We start from the raw sequence: 17,138 nt of genomic DNA, 5'->3' as shown, positions 1-17,138 counted from the left end.
CCTACATCATATAACTATCATGCACAGTTCTATCCCCTACATCATATAACTATCATGCACAGTTCTATCCCCTACATCATATAACTATCATGCACAGTTCTATCCCCTACATCATATAACTATCATGCAGAGCTCTATCCCTTACAACCTAACTATCATGTAGAGTACTGTTCCTCTATTTGTATCACACTAATACCTGAGGACATCTAAAATATTATTCTGGGGCTTGGACATTCACTAGTGATTCTGTTGTTCAGGTTTTTTTATACCTTTAAGTGACAAACCTAACTGTCACATCATTTATCAGAAACTCAACTTCAGGGTATCATGGGTCTCACTAGTCAGTGTTATACTTCTCAATCAAATCTGAAACAGATTAAAAGGGATGTGAAACTAAAGACTGTCATACATTATCCTTTGTTGTTACAGGAATGATTGTCTTTTTTTTTTTTCGAAACTGTTTTAAATTGTTAAATGTACACAGAACATTAAACTTAGCACTACGTGCATGTTACAGTGTTCAGTATTAAGACAAGTTACTACCTTCAGGCCATGTTCCTAGTTAGTATGTAAGAAAATGGGGGCATTAAAGATCAGCATTTTGGTCATCTGACTTAAGGCTGTTCTCTTTCTTAAATCTAAAACAAAAGAAGATCATTGTTGTCTACCTTTAGAAGAAAACACCTTTTGTTCTCCACGCATTCAAAGTGTTGAAGGTTTTGGCGATTCTCTTCTATAAGATTTCAATCTTTTCTGGCTCCATTGTGCTGTTTACTCCAAAATGTTAGAAATTAGTTTAAGGGCAAGTTAAAATGCATAAGAAATTTCCAATTGAACAACAAAACTGCAAAGGTTGGAAATAAAATATTGATGGAGAAAAACAGTTATTTGGCACACCAATCTTAAGCTGGAATTTCAGTTAAATATTTCATAACTTTCATTGTTATTACTAGAAGTTTTGTTTACCTGATCTTTAGTAAACTATCCTTGTTCAGGAACAAAGTCTGGAAATAGACTAGATATTTCAGAAGTATTGAGATAATTCCGTATATTTTGTTGTTATAATGTAATTCACCTTCCAGACATTTATTGCCAGCATAATTTGATGTGCCAACCCAGGAGTATTTATAAATGGTATCAGATATTGACTTCATTTATAGACTTATTGTTAGGAAATCCTGATGTTGCAGGAGAGTCTTCACACCAGTATTCAGTGAATAGTAACTCCTTGGTCCCATGTAAATGTACAAATACATAAATGACAGACTTTACAATACGTTTTACTAGTAAAGGTGCAGAAATATTTTTTGTTTTAATAATTGTGATTGCATGAATTTATTAAATTCCTGGTTTAGTTTTGTGACAAAATCTGAGTTGGAGTCGCACCTGTTCATAAAAATGACATCCAGGTGAAAAGTTCTCGAGTTGTATTTTCATACAGTGTAAGCATTTGAATTAAATAAAAAGTACATAAAAAGAATCCCAAACATCGAGCACAAATTTTACCTTATCATACAAAATGAACTACAGAGGTTTCCAAGATAAAATTGTAATACATTTTTCTAGTGTCATAATTAAGTATTTAAGCCTTAGAACTATTATTTTTACACTTATGTTTTTTTCAAGAAAAAAAATTAGTGTTGTTTTAGATTTAAGGAAACTAATAAAGAAACTTTCAGAATTTTTTTTTTTATATGGTGATATGCTTTACCACAGATTGGTTTCTGTGACACGTACACTTAATTTCCTTACTTACAAGGCAGCTTTTCCTCAAGTCTGGTTGGTCGCCTTTTTTGTATCACTTGCACACAGGATGAGTGCTCTGCCAGCTGATCTAAAGGATTAACCCTCTAAATTGTTTTAACAATTAAATTTTTCATGGCCAGAAAACTACTCGCTACCAAGTTTCTTATTTCACATTCAACATTTGAGACAAAATCAAGTCTTATTAAGATTGTAAATCAAACAGTCTGAGAATTTGAAGATTCAATTGAATGATGAATTATACTTCTCAAAATGCTGGGAAATTTTCAACTAGAAAAAACTTATTTAACACTTTATGCACTTTTTTTTCTTCTGAATTTACAGCATTGATTACAGATTTCTGGATAATGTACTTGTTCACAAATGATACCCAAATTTTTTTTTAAACAGATGTGTCAGTATATTTTGATAATTCAAACTAGTATATTTTAAAAAAATAAAATAGTGATATAAATATTTATATAAACTTCCAAGTTTTTCTATTTTTTTTCTTTAATTCTGCACATTAAGTATTGATTTTTTAACCCTTTGACTGCAGCTGCTTTAAATGCATGCAGAATTTTGGTGAGCCATACACTGTATACAGCACACTCGCACTCAACTGTCAGAGGTGGACTGTACCTTATATGGTGAATCAGCAGTTAATGGGTTAAAACCACATAATAAGCAGTAACATGAAACAGTAGGATCAACCTTAATTAGTAATGAACCAAATCTTAGTCTGTTTGCTGAAATAAACTACACAGCAACTGTTCCATGAAAACTTAAGGGTTTCTGGTTAATTCAGCTTTTAAAGTCTGGAATGTTCACAAAGGTACACATAACCTGTATTCAAAAAACTTTCAGAAGATTTTCAAACTCCAACTAAGGTTTTTGTGTAAAAACAAAACTTTTTCTTTTCCTTCTATAGTTAGCTCAAGCAAGTTAGAAAAAGAAATTGTACTTAATTGCTTTACATAAAAACAGGAAGTTCAGTTTTATATTTGCATTCAGGAATATTTTTTTATGTAGTTCAAATGATACTGCATTAATTGAACTTGCAAAACATTAGTAAAAAACTAATACTACCTTAACATATTCAATGCCATTGGCAACTCTAGGTTTAGGGCCCACCAGTGCTAAAATGTGCCACCCAAGAGACCAATCTGGTTTTATACTAGTCTATAGCCATAGTGCATGGGTGATAATTACTTCTACCACCACTTGGTGTAAGCATTATTAACATTTTAAAATAAGGTACTAGTAGGGCATGGGCATAGTTGGATAAACATGGGATTCCTGCCTAGGGCCCAAAATCTCCTAGAGCTGCCACTTTTAACTGTAACTCACAATAAAGCTGCAATTATCTCCACTGGAAGTACTATTAACAAGGTTTCTGACAAGTCCACATGATGTGATCTTTCTATTGTAAAGCAATGGAAAGAAAAGCTAATTGTGACAGTCACAATATAGATAGAAGATCATCAACATAGTAGTCAAGAGCTCTGAATCAAGTGTCCTTAAAATAAAGGATGTGCTTTGCAAAAAATCTTCTGTAAGCCTTGTTTGAAAATATCTTATATTTTTTAATGCATTTGTTTTTAACCTGTCAGTTTACACTTATCAACAAATTTACCAGAATCTAATTATACACAGAATGAAGAAAATATTCAAATTTGTTCCAGTCATAATTTTTAGATGATCTAATAAATAAATAAATATGGTATAATTATGTTTAATTTGAATTAATTATCTCCTTCATATGTAGAAGTTGACACCACAACCATTTTTCTATTATCAGTAATCAGCTACTACCGTAGTCTGTAATGTTTGCCCAGAGGCCAGAAAACTGCTTCTGGTGTTACTTAGCAAGTACTGTTGCAGCTCTATAATATCTTACTTTGTTTCAAATGTGTTTTAAATTTTTTATGTAATTGTATTAAAGAACAGTTCTTAAAAATTCAGATGTGTCAATAGCCACATTCACTGCACAACAAAACTAAGCATTTATAATTTTATCACTATTTGTGCATCTAGCATGTGTTTATTGAACAAACAAATTAAGCTGTATAACTATCTTCATAAATGAGGCTGTAAGACCTGGTTATTCTAAAGTAGGGGCAGCATTTTTGGGCTTGGAAACTAGTCACATGTAAGTCTACCATTTCTTATTATAAAAAGTGATATATATATATATATCCAATGTATGCTAGGTAGAGGGATGCATAGATACTCATTGCAACCTACTAGAACTAGTATAGAGCACTTACTAATTAACTTGCACAATTATTTACTGTAAATCAGGATATTGTTTTACGAGTTTTTTATGTTTCCTTTGCTTTTAGAGATTGATTGATTCTTTCTTTGCATGCACTCCTGAATGGTGGCAGCTGGTGAATTTTTTTTTACAGGTGAAGCACATGCTACACATGGCTACATTTTAAACCAACTGAAATCAATATATATCACTTGCACCTCAACTTCTCATCCCTGCAGAGTTTGTTTCTCATTTTCTAATTAAACAATCAGTAGCTTGCATAACCAAGCTTTCCTGCTGCCAAAGCAAAGCCATTCTGGCACACTCAGTATTCTTAGTTTTAAGGAACTTACTGTTTCCTTTTGCAAAATTATTAAGTCATAATTTTAGCTTTAGTAGCACTATATTAATGAATTTATTATATTCTTAAAATTATTATAACTGAAACATAATTAATGATAAAAGCAATGTTTGATTTAAGTGTTTAGAATAAGATTACGTATGTAGTAATTCTTTCTGAGGCAGTGTCTCACTTAACGAGTCATTATTGGATACTTTAAGTTTAGAAATCAGTATACTTGAATGCCACAACAGTACTGTTGGAAGTAGAAATCTCACCTTTGTCACATTCTAAACACAGTTAATATTCATAATTTTCTCTTCATTAATTCAAATTTACAACTTGCTAAGCAGGTTCTAAATTTTATGAGTAACATGTATTTTTGCCCAAATGATACTACTAATAAATTTCCAAATCAAAACTTTCCAATAAGATTTTTTGCACTACAATGCAATATTCTTTACCTGTTCTCAGCAGTTGTGTGTTTCGTACAACCTGCATCATAATTATTTAACAACACTAGCAAATACATTTTAATATTTTATTCATATATCAAACATATTTTCAAACATCAAACAGAGTTGCAAACATGTATTACCTGTAAAGATCTAGAAATGTATAAATATGAAAAACACAAAACAATACGGTTAAAATCTTAACACAACATAGCCACATCCTTTATTATCATGGTTGAATGAGTACCTTTATACTTCACAAGTTCTGTCACTTCAATGCCTGTTCCAGCTGCGTTCACTTGTGACTGAAGAACTACTTGAAAACCTGCTTCATCCAAAATAGTGAAATGCACACACACACACACACACACACATACCCATGTAGGTGCATACCTACTCTCTGTACCCAGTAAACTTTGGCTTCTGTTTCTCAGGTAGAATATCAAGGTTACCTTTTTTTAAGATGTCTGCTGGATTACCAAGTTGAAGGCAAACAGCTATACTTCCAAGTCTTTAGGCTCAAATCACTATATCTTCATGCATGTACCTGTAAAACTTGCTGTATAATGTTTATAAGTTCTTCTTCCAACCCCAAAGTTTGAATAAGATCATTCCACAGTACTTTTCAAACATCCATTATGTCTTTTGTCAAGTTTTTTAGATGGCACTCCTCAGGAAATTATTTTCATTGAATGTCTATTCCCTTTCAGTTAAAGACCAACTGGATTTTTTCTTCTGTTCACATTAATTTAGTGACAAAATTACATAAATTTTACCTACCTTAAGTCTATAACTTACAATTTAACACAGTTATCATGAATCAGTGAAGTACATATACATCTACAAAGAATGTAAAGAAATATCTAATTCTCTATCATATGTATATGGAAAACAGTAATACATTTCAAAAAGACCCAATTCAAAGCATACCTCTTAAAAAAAAAAGTATAATTAGGCAATCCAATGATAACCTATTTGTCTAATATTGAGTAGTTTGGTTTTAAGAGATTGGTATCTAAATATGGCCAACCTAGTTTTAGTGTGGTAATACACAGGACAAGTATTTACTAAAGCAATTTAGCTTCTTTCTTTTTCACACTGATAAAAGACAATTTAATTTGTATATTTTTCACCAATTTAAGATACCAAACAACTTATTGCTTGTAGATTTGGATAATTTTTCCAAAAGTCTTGTGTTTGTTATAACAAAGGATATTGGAAATTAGTTAACCTTTACTAAAACAGAAATATTATTCCTGAGTGCAGATTAGAGCTTGCTGATATCTACTTCTGTAATCAAATATCAAGAAATTGTATTTAATGTTCTAAAAAAAATATTACTCGCTAGTAATTACTTAAAAATAAATCTTAAAAAAAACCTTTTATCATTAGATGATAGGACATCACTGGCATTATAAGTGACAACAAATTAATTTTTCATTCAACACTTTAGTTCATGTTTAGCCTTATGTACATTAAAAATGGCTAATAAGTGCTGATTCTCTGATGTATCTGTAAAAGTAAAATGCTGAGTATAAAAACTATTTTATTTGTGGTTATTGGTCATTTTTAATAAAAATACAACTTTCAACATTATCATATTTAGATCTGACCTGTCTGTTTATAAAATAATCTCTTAGTCCTTCTTAAATATAGTATATGGGAAAGTACATCTACACTTGCAACACTTATATGTTGAACATCTTTAGGTAAAGTATCTTAAGCCTATCTGATACATTGTATATACTAACAAATATCTATGTTTTTAATAAATGCTGAACAAGTACTGAATTATACTTATATTTAATATTAATGAAATTCACATTAAATGTATATAACAATCTATCTAGAGACATAAAATCTAAAATTCACACATGTAATCCATCTATACTTATAAAATTCATATGCAAGGACAATTAACAGTACTTAAATCTAAGTGATATCTAATGAGATTACTCACTATTATCCTGAAAATGCAGAATAAAGAAGAAAATCTATAAATAACTGATTGTGAGGGTAATCTTAAGACTAACCTTGACAGCAGCAGCAGTAGCTGTAACTATAATATCACAGCCACAATAACACATCTACAGATATGTTGACCTTCAATGCTTTTAATGTTAGAATTCTTTTGTGAACTCCCTACACTTTCAAACTGATATTTACTGATGATAAAGACTGGAATATATAAAAAGAGCATGTACACATGAGATACATTTTAAAATAAATATAAAATCACAAACCTCTCTAAATTTAGTAGATTAAATGTACTTTGGTAAACCAATTTCCTAATCACTAACAGAACTTTTAAATCAAAATTAAGAATTATACTTGACATAAATTCTAAATCAGGTTTTATCTTATCTTAATAATACTATATGGTTACTTTTTGTTTGAAATACTACTCATTTGACAGTAGTAAAGGAAATTATATTAAAACTTAGCAACACTCAATGAACAGCATTTGAATTCATGACATTCATTAACTTATGCAAAAAGATTAGTCCATAAACTTGACAAATCCAACCATCAGTTAATTTACAAATATAATATATCAACTGACCTGGACTTTGTATACCTCAGTGTAATATTTCAGAGTCCACAAACAATTGAACTGATTAATTATGTAACCTTTTTTAAATCTATCAAAACAAGCTAGCACCCCATACAGTAATTTTTTTATCAATTTACTATACAGTATTAAAATAGAATGTTAAATAGTAATTCCATGTCTTTATGAAAATCTTCAAAAGTTGTGGAAATTTTGTGTATCTGGAAAGTTATCTTTATGTTAAGGCATAATAAAAATTATTTTTAAACAATCAGCCAAGATATTTATAGAAATTTTATTATAAAATTTTTTCAGTTGCCACATCTTTCACTTTAAAGCATAATACAAGTTCAAAAGACATATTTTTAATGATTTGAAAAATATTCTTTACTTAATTTAGAGTCAAACTGATTTCCTTCAGCAGTGTCTTTTTTAATGACAAAAGATATTATCCAAGTTTGAAAGAAATTCTGCTCCAAGTCAATCAGAGATGTGTAAAAAATTATATTATTCAGCTATCCTAGTACCATCTATTTCCCTCTGCATTGCTGGAAATTAAGTGAATTAGGCCTATGTGGGAAACAATCTGAATCAGAACTTGAAATGCAATTTACCTTAACCTTAATTTAGCTTATGGTACTTGAGCTATCCTTAATAGCAAGTGATAGAAAACGCTAAACAACCCAGTAATAGGCCCTGTTTAGAAGCCAATAATTTGCTTAGAGGCATAAAATAGTAATTGTCATAGAACATGCACTAATTTTATAAATTCTTTATCAATATACATGTTTTAATATACAACTACAGTCTTTAGTTAAAAGACTGTAAAAATAAAAATAAATTCACTTTTCGATTTGGATTCATGCATAATTAGAAATCCAGTTCCACATCAGAGGCAGATATGGGAGGGTGGGAGAGTAGGATATATCATCCTCTTGGCTTATTTCTTCCAATCTGACACATTAGCTTACACCATAATACAGCCAGGATAGTAACTATTTTACAAGACTTCTTAGAAAGCATAAGGCCAGGATGTATCTGTCTGATAGCTTATTGAAGACAGGTAAATGGAGTTAGTCTATCCATTGATTTTGTTCAGAATCTGATGACTTAATACCAAATTCAGGATATATATATATATAATTATTTCATTAGTATTTATGTAATGTCGTGTTTTATCACTGGGTGATGTTACAAATGTAGTGTCCTTATAAAATTGTGGTGGCTTGAGTAAATTGTATTAATTCATTTTTAAATATTAACGTTTGTTTGTCATATGCTACTTGGAACTGCCCCCCCCCCCCTCCAGAACCTAGTCTGGGTTTGCTCTTAAACTTGTACAGAAAAGCCTACCATCTTATTCTATGCAACATGAAAATATTTTTAGAAAGATAGCTTATATTTACAAATTTACTTTAGAATACAGTTACACCAGTTGTAATAGCTTATAATTAACTGGTAATTTGCAAGGATATAAATGTTTTAAGTGATAAAATTACTTGTTAGAAAGCAAAAACATTTAATTTAAAAATCTGCATTATTGTGTCATCATCTGAGTTGCTTCATGTGGAATGAGTACTTCACTCATGAGTTAGGTTTTAATGCCTTTGAAAGACAGACCTATGATGGGGTCAGTGGTAAATGTTCTGAAATTCATTTTCTGTCATTGGTCCATTCACATTCCTCCAGATATAAAATCAAGCATTGCCTCTTCTTGCTTTTCTCCCTCCTGGTTAAGTACATGAATAAGGATAAATTGCTTATCAAATAATGATAAATAATTATTTCATAAGATTGTTTTCCATATTAAGATGTTCATTGTTAACACATTTAAGATTACAACTGAACACATACCTGTGTGATAGAATTAAAATAACGACATTATTGAACACAGTATACTTAAATTATGAATAGATTACAATATTTTAACTCAGTAAATGAGCAATTTTAACAAACTATCAGAGTTGATATGGATTGTAATATGACACACTGGATAACACATATAATGACAAACTGAACTGTGCTGTTTTTAGTTATATAAGCTTACACTTGCTCAGCCCAATTGATGTCAGGTATTGTTATTTTGTTAAATAGCATCAAACATTGGGGGTGTGTGTGTGTTTTGGATCACACTGACCTACCTGAGCTGATGCAACTTGAAACTGCACTTTTCAGCTGATTGTGATATGTTATTTGTTATCCAATATCACTAAATTATTTTCATCATAAGGTAAAGAATATTTGAGTGCTAACTCTAATTTTGAAAACTTGATAGCTCCAAATAGTCTTTCCATTCTAAATAATAGATAAGTTTGTATATAAGTTGAATCCATACCAAATCTTCAAGTTATTTCACTGTCTAAGATGTTACAACTATAATTATTAAACACTTAAATCTACTGTGCAAATTACAATTAATGAATCATAATGGAGACTAGTATAAATTTCAGAAGTTAGCAGTTTATTTGCTAATTCTAGAATATACATACATCTATATTCTAAAATACTATGCACAGTAACTCATTGTGTTATAGTATGATAATGATTTTGTGAGTTAGGTGTCAGACTTTTTGAATAAAAATGCTGCCATTTATAATGCATCTTAAAGCATGATAAAATAAATGAAATACACAGTCATATAAAAACATTTAAGCCTGCTTTGAAACTGCGGATCACTATATGCTAATAAATCTTTCAAGTTAAATTTAAAAAAATACAATTTCAACTTATTATTTTATTACAAGTTAAAGGTACAATGTTTCAATCATTGGTGCGAACATTCTCAAGTACACAAGTTTTAGCCATTAAAATTTGTGTAATTGAGAATGATTGCACCAGTGTTTTAAACATTGTACCTGTTATAAAAACAAATCTTACTTACTGCATATGCTGTAACATGTAATAAAATAATAAATAATCAGTAAGTAAACTCAAAACAAGACTATTAATTTTGATTTATGCTAAGAAGTATGTGAAAAAGAAATGTTAGTGAATTTCTTGAGAATAATTAAACAAACTATAATTAAAACCTATTATAAAGAAAGAAAATGCTGCTATCACACACATACACACCATGAAATATATAAAGGATGGCATAAAAATAACAGGAAAATTAGAAATAACTGAATAAAGAAAAATGTTCTTTGCATGTATTGCTGAAGTAAAAATATCAGATATGTAAATTATAATTCTTAAAAGAAGTTTGCATTACTTTTATTGTTGTATTCAGTTAATTTACACGCACCTCATCAAGGTCTTCTTCAAGGACAGAAAAGCTCAAGTTACTGCCATAAGGGCTTTTCATTTTTGTAGCATCAGCATCATCTATTGTCTGTTCTTGTTCAAACTGTGAATGAAGCTGAGCCAATTGATGGGTGACTAAGTCTGGTTGCTGCAAGTCTAGAAGAGCTTTTAGATCCTTTTTCAGGACATCTTCCATCTGTTTCTCTGGCAGTTGATAGCGGTACATTACTTCTGAACTCAGACATACACGTTCAAGCCATGGTGGATCTTTTCTGATTACTCGATTTGGTTTCTTTGTTCTCTCTGGCTATACTTGACAAAAGTTTAGATATTAGTGTGAAATCTATACAAAGATTTTAGTTACTTACTTCTCCTCATTACTTATTTCTACAGATTATAACTTACTTTGATATCAAATTTGGTTCCTTCATCTAAGAAGCAAAATGGTAAACTTAAGAAAAACAGTTTTAAGATACTTAAGACTGAATTGAAATGTAGATTTTATAATTTATCCAGAGGTATTGTACTGTTTTCATAAAAATCAACATTTCAAATACAAAGAATAAAATATAAATTCATTTAAGATAAGCATATTACCTCAAATTTATCAAAATATGAAGAATTGACTTCCTTTGGCTCACAATAAGAAAGAGACAAATCATCTTTGTTACCACTTGTGGAAGAATCTCCTTCTAAGCTTTGTTTGGCTACTTTTTTAAGTCGTATCTTGGGCCCTGTAGATGAATTTTTCTTTACCTTTTGTTTTTGTACTTCACACTGATTTCCTTTCGAAATAGCCTAAATAGGTATAAAACTTACATTTTTTACAAGATTCTAAAATATAAAATATACTTTGCATAATATATTAGAATATAGGGGAGAAAGAAACAAGAAGTATTCTGTGTTCTACTGTTTATACAAATAAAAATTATATTAAATCTGTGGGAGGAAGAGACTAGTAGTATTCTGTGTTTTACTGTTTATATACAAACAAGTTGTGTCATAACTGTGAGATGAAGAAACAAGTAGTACACTTTGCTCTACTGTTTATATACAAACAAAAGTTATAAATGTGGGAGGACGAACAAGTAGTATTCTGTGTTCTACTATTTGTATAAACAGAAGTTATAAATGTGGGAGGAAGAACAAGTAGTATTCTGTGTTCTCCTATTTGTATAAACAAAAGTTGCTTCAGAAATGTGGGAGGAAGAACAAGTAGTATTCTGTGTGCTACTGTTTATATACAAACAAAAGTTATTTATTAACTGGGAGGACAAACAAGTAGTATTCTGTGTTCTACTATTTGTACAAACGAAAGTTATTTCTTAACTGAAAGGAAGAACAAGTAATATTCTGTGTTCCACTATTTGCACAAACAAAAGTTGTTTCAGAAATGTGGGAGGAAGAACAAGTAGAATTCTGTGTTCTACTGTTTATACAAATATAAGTATATCAGATCTGTGACACTGGGGTCTTACAGTTTTTGTGCAATTGCTAATGTTACTTGTGTTTCATTATTAAGTTTATTTTGTGTCTAATTATCAACTGAATGAAACTCGCAAAGCATTATACTATTAAACTGTTTTTCATAATATCCAAATACCTATTCACAGTTTTTTGTTACCTTTATATCCTTATGATACTAAAACAACCTGCATGAGATTGTTAACTGTGTAAGGTTATTCAAAGTTTCAATTCTTACTCTCTTTACTCCAAGAAATAAAAATAACTTTAGTTTTATTTGGATCTATGCACAGTGAATTGTTTCTAATAAAGACTATTTATTTCATTAACTGTCTGTTTAAATAAGTACAGCCAAGTGCAAGCAAGTAGTTAAAAAGCCTGTCAGCTGGTTTAGTTTTGTAGGTGTTTCTTAGTTAAGCACTACACATGTTTAAGCAACATATAAATGAAGAGTTAGCATTAAAAAGTGATACCAAGATGACACACATTATTTAGCATGTACCACATTTTAAAATCAACAATAATGATTTTTATATCTAATATCATTTTTAAAAACAGCGAAATGTAATGAAAAATACCTTTTATTTCTGGATGGACCAAGTTGGTTATTGAGATGCATTAATTGAAAGATGCTAAAATCTGTTTGTAAGGTTAAAAATTATTATTGTTCTTGACTTTTCACTGAAACTGCTTTACTCTACAACAAATAAAGGTGTTTGTATGTTCAAACATGAGCTTCTAATTAATCTGATGTTTATTCCTGAAGAGAGGTATATTTAATGGTATATTTAAAACATGAAAGAAACATACCTGTCTGTTGTGTGATAGTTCAAACTTTAGGTCTACATTTAACAGTGTTCCTGCTAACTTTTTCCCAGCAGTTTCACTATACTGGTTACTGACAGCAATGCCCTCTGTTACTACAGATGGAGTAAGTTGTTGGATATTTTCTGGAGATGGTATCTTAGCACCATCACCATCTGATGCTGTAGTATTTACACTAGACATGGGTGTAAATGGCCACATTGATGTTGACTGAGAAGGATGAGGTGCATAATAAGGAAAGGCATTGAAACAGATCATAGCTAAAAACAGAAAAAAAAAACGTTCATTAAGCAAAGAATAATAAACTCATCTTTAATGTGAATCAATTACAAAGTTTTATATTTTGTTTCTGAATTATGTACTTCATTGTTTTAGTTGCATACCTTTATCCCAATAACAATGGACAGTAAAACATTTGAGACATCTACATAATATAGCATGTGGAGGAATAATACAAGGCTCTTAAAACATAGATTAGTTATTATATTTTATGAGTTACTTTCACATTAACCAGGATTAAGTAGTTATTATAACTGAAAAAACAACAACTTACCAATCATGTCACATTTTATCATAAATTTTATCACCATATAAAATACTAAAACAGCAAGTATTTCACAAACTTCTAACTCTCCATGTCATTAGTACTTCCTTATCTATGTAATTCCTCAGTTTAGATACCCAATGGTGTGTTTAGGTTATTACTATGATTGTATTTTTAAGGACAAATTAGGTTCTTCTTTTTCTACATAATCCCCCCCCCCAAAAAAAAAAAACAGAATTGAAAGGTCAGAGCCCAAGAAACTCAGTGTGGGCTCACTATGCTTTTAGGCATATGATGACAATACTGCTAGGTGACTGCAAACAGACCTTTCATCCTTAACAATTTAAATATCACAGCTATAATTGTTGTCTTGTCAAGCCTTGGTCTGCTTATAAAACATTCATATCAGTAATATAACCTAGAAAACAAAGAAGATAATTTTGCAATAGTTGCACATAGAATAAAACCTACTCTATCATTAACCACACAGATTCTTACCTGGGAAATAGAAAGGGTTAGACATTCCACTTGAAGAAGCTGGTTGAGAAAAATATGGAATAAAGGGATGGCTCATATTGGCTGGTGTTGATGTATAAACAGGTGGAACGGCAGAACTGGATGTGACAGATGTTGAACTGGTACTGGCTGTTGTTGTAATCAGTGTGTTTTGAGATACCGAAGACAGTGAGGTTAATGAAAAAGGAGGGTTCAAATTAAATGCAACAGGCATCATGTTATTCAGCATCTGATCAGTTTGTGTGCAGGTGTTCAACATTGGCTTAATGTCAGACTTTTGGTGACGTGTTGTCTTCAAGTACTTTGCTTTGGAAAACAGCTTGCTATTCTCTTTTGGCCTGCATGCCTCTTTACGAGCTGCTGAATTAGCACTAGCAACATGCCTGTCTTTACGCTGCTTAAGGAGTTTATGACCCCTTCGATTGTGTTGAGACAATGCATGAGCTGTAAGGTACCTGCACTGGTTGGAAATCTTTTGTTCTTTTCTTGGGGATGTAACTTCCTTTCTTTCAGAGTCTTCAAAACTATTATCCATCTTTTGCTCTGTGCTGCTTTGTACAGAAGAGAGGGTTCCAACACCAGAGTCTCTTGTGATAATGGATGACATTTTCCGCTTAGAAGAAGAACTACTTTCATAATCTGTAATTCCATACCCAACTGTTGATTTGTGTGAAATCGAAGATTTACTTTGGTTTTCAGATGAACCTAATAAAAAAAAGTTACAGCATTCATGAAATAAAATACATGTAAAATATTCTTGGTTTAATCTGTCTGAACTTTATATACTCAACAAAAACATTTCTTTCGAAATCTTATAACACTATTTAGTACTTATTAGAACAGACAATTTTGTCTTCAGGTCAAGTTCTTAATTTCTGATTATCAAGAACTTGTTTAACTCTCTGTGCATGGGTTCGGTCATTTTGACCAACCTTGTAACCATCAGGTAACTATGAAAGTATACATATTAAAACTCTGAATTCACTAAGTGTATCTCCACAAAACTTGGCAAACTTTTTGTCTGTTGCACACACAAAAAATCAGATTTTTTAATAAAGTATTCATATTTAAGATTTGTCTCTGAATTTACTTTAGTCATACTGACTCAGACTCTATCCAGTCTGAGTGACAGGTGATTTTCATGTTAAGAATAAAAATATGTTTTTAGTTCTTAAAATTTTCATATTTCATTTGTATATCCTCCAGAACCTCTTAAATAAATAAAGTTTTTTCATTAAAGCTTTATACTTTATCTGTTATTGTCTCTACCCTAATGTTGCACATGGGCTCAGTCCATTTGATCAACCTTGTAACCACCATGTAAAAATACAAAATAGATATAAATTACTTTCTTTTTCTTCCTGGAATGACTGAATATTATTACAGACAATTATAGTCTTCAGTCTCTAACTTTTTCACAACTACTTTCATTTAATTCTATTGTTTTATTGCTCTCTGAACCATGTCTAACTGCTAAACTAGTAAAACAATGCATTAATTTATCCAGTAAAAGTATATTACAAGTTATGATAAACAAAGTACTGAATCACACCATACACAAGGACCTAGCATACATTCCTAAAAAGTTTTTATTTAGTTGTTTTTTTTTACATTTTAGTTAGTTTTATAACAATAAATAAATAATAAACAAAACAAACAATAAATTTAGTACTTATGTGTGAGTCTCGTACTTTTTTGCTGTTGAAGTCTCAAAGTCTCAATAAAAGTTAATCTTAATTTTTGGAAGGTTGTTTTTAGTACTTAACTGAATATTTATTTATTTCAAATATTTAATTTAGAAATGAAAGTAATAACATGCACAATGAATACAATGTCCTATAACTATTAGAATTTAACTAGCTTTCGAATTAAACTACAAGTGGTTTAAAGTAATTTCTTTGGATGGTCAGGGTGAATCAGTGATAGCATGGAAATAAAATTATTTAAAATATGTCATTAGGATGCACTAGCTAATTAAAATATTTGCACACAGCAAATTAAAATATTTTCTTTGTATTGGTTATAAACAATCCAGTAACAATTGTCAGAGAGAATTAACAGTTTTTGAAAGACAGGATATATTAGGAGAGCGTGGCATGTGGATTTGACTTTCTGGTTTACATCTCAGTACAGCAGAAAGATTAGAAGCATAAATTAAGTCTTAGTAATATCTATACTATAAGTGTGTAATTTTAATTAAAACTCAAAAGCTCAAATTGGGGTGGAAGGAACATCTAAATTGGACAATTTGGTATAAAAAAAGTGTCACATGATACAGAAAAATGAAGATTGAGAATTTATATAAATATTTCCTTTAGAAATTAAATCTTAGATAATATGAAAATTTTGATTATAAACTATGTTTTTATGCCATATTTGCTGACATACATTAATAATAAAGTAGTTTAATTATAATTTGAAAGTAACTACAAAAAGTTGTGACATGCACACATTGACCAACACGTATTGAGAGGGTTAATGAGTTGTATCATATTCATATATAGTAAACACCATTCATGCTTAAAATTATTCAGAGTTTTGAAGTTTATCATACTTGTTAACTATGCATTTCCAAAAGTCTTTCTCAATTTAGATCATTAAAATAAAATGGCACAAACAAAATATTTGAAAAGCATTTAATGATATAGCATGTACAAAGATTTGCATCTAAAGTTTTTGAAAAATACTACTGAACCTTATTTGTGTTTATTCTTTATGCATGACACTTACTATATCAAAACGCTGACATCTACTTTTTTTATTCACTTACAATAAATTTGTAAATTACATTCTTACAATCATGTTTAACATGACAAATTCCAATTTGAAACTGACCATAGTTCTTTCCATTTTCTTCATCAGTGGTTCTACCTGATGTTTGTTTTTCTTCACCTTTACTTTCTCCTGATCCATCAGAGTAAGTTTTTGGTTGACTAGCAAAGAATCTATAGATAAGTAATTATAATTCATTACTTTTGGATTTCAAAGGTAGTTTAGATCATCTACTTGACTAGCAAAGAATCTATAGATAAGTAATTATAATTCATTACTTTTGGATTTCAAAGGTAGTTTAGATCATCTACTTGACTAGCAGAGAATCTACTTGTAATTGATATGTCATTATAGATCATTTGTTGGATTTAGGTAGTTTAGAGCATCTAATTGACTAACAAAGAATCTACATGTAATTGATATGTCAT

The 17,138-nt window shown here is 30.2% G+C and overlaps 1 protein-coding gene across 5 annotated transcripts in view; it reads right to left on the bottom strand.

The window, feature by feature from the left end:
- Positions 1–4,867: 4,867 nt before the first annotated feature.
- Positions 4,868–17,138, bottom strand: part of LOC106459622 (period circadian protein-like) — a 51,674-nt gene continuing 39,403 nt past the window's right edge. For all 5 annotated transcript variants that reach the window (XM_022386153.1, XM_022386157.1, XM_022386154.1 and 2 more), the window contains 6 exons: positions 16,774–16,883; positions 13,921–14,643; positions 12,864–13,138; positions 11,187–11,387; positions 10,591–10,896; positions 4,868–9,075 (listed from right to left, as the gene is read on the bottom strand). In XM_022386153.1, coding sequence (XP_022241861.1) covers positions 9,022–9,075; positions 10,591–10,896; positions 11,187–11,387; positions 12,864–13,138; positions 13,921–14,643; positions 16,774–16,883 — 1,669 coding nt within the window. In that variant the 3' untranslated portion in view covers positions 4,868–9,021. The remainder of the gene's footprint in view (positions 9,076–10,590; positions 10,897–11,186; positions 11,388–12,863; positions 13,139–13,920; positions 14,644–16,773; positions 16,884–17,138) is intronic.

Source organism: Limulus polyphemus, unplaced genomic scaffold (assembly GCF_000517525.1).
Source record: "Limulus polyphemus unplaced genomic scaffold, Limulus_polyphemus-2.1.2 Scaffold639, whole genome shotgun sequence".
Classification (NCBI taxonomy): Eukaryota; Metazoa; Arthropoda; class Merostomata; order Xiphosura; family Limulidae; genus Limulus; species Limulus polyphemus.
Note: the sequence above shows the minus strand (reverse complement) of the source record. Positions and strands in the feature narration are given on the sequence as shown.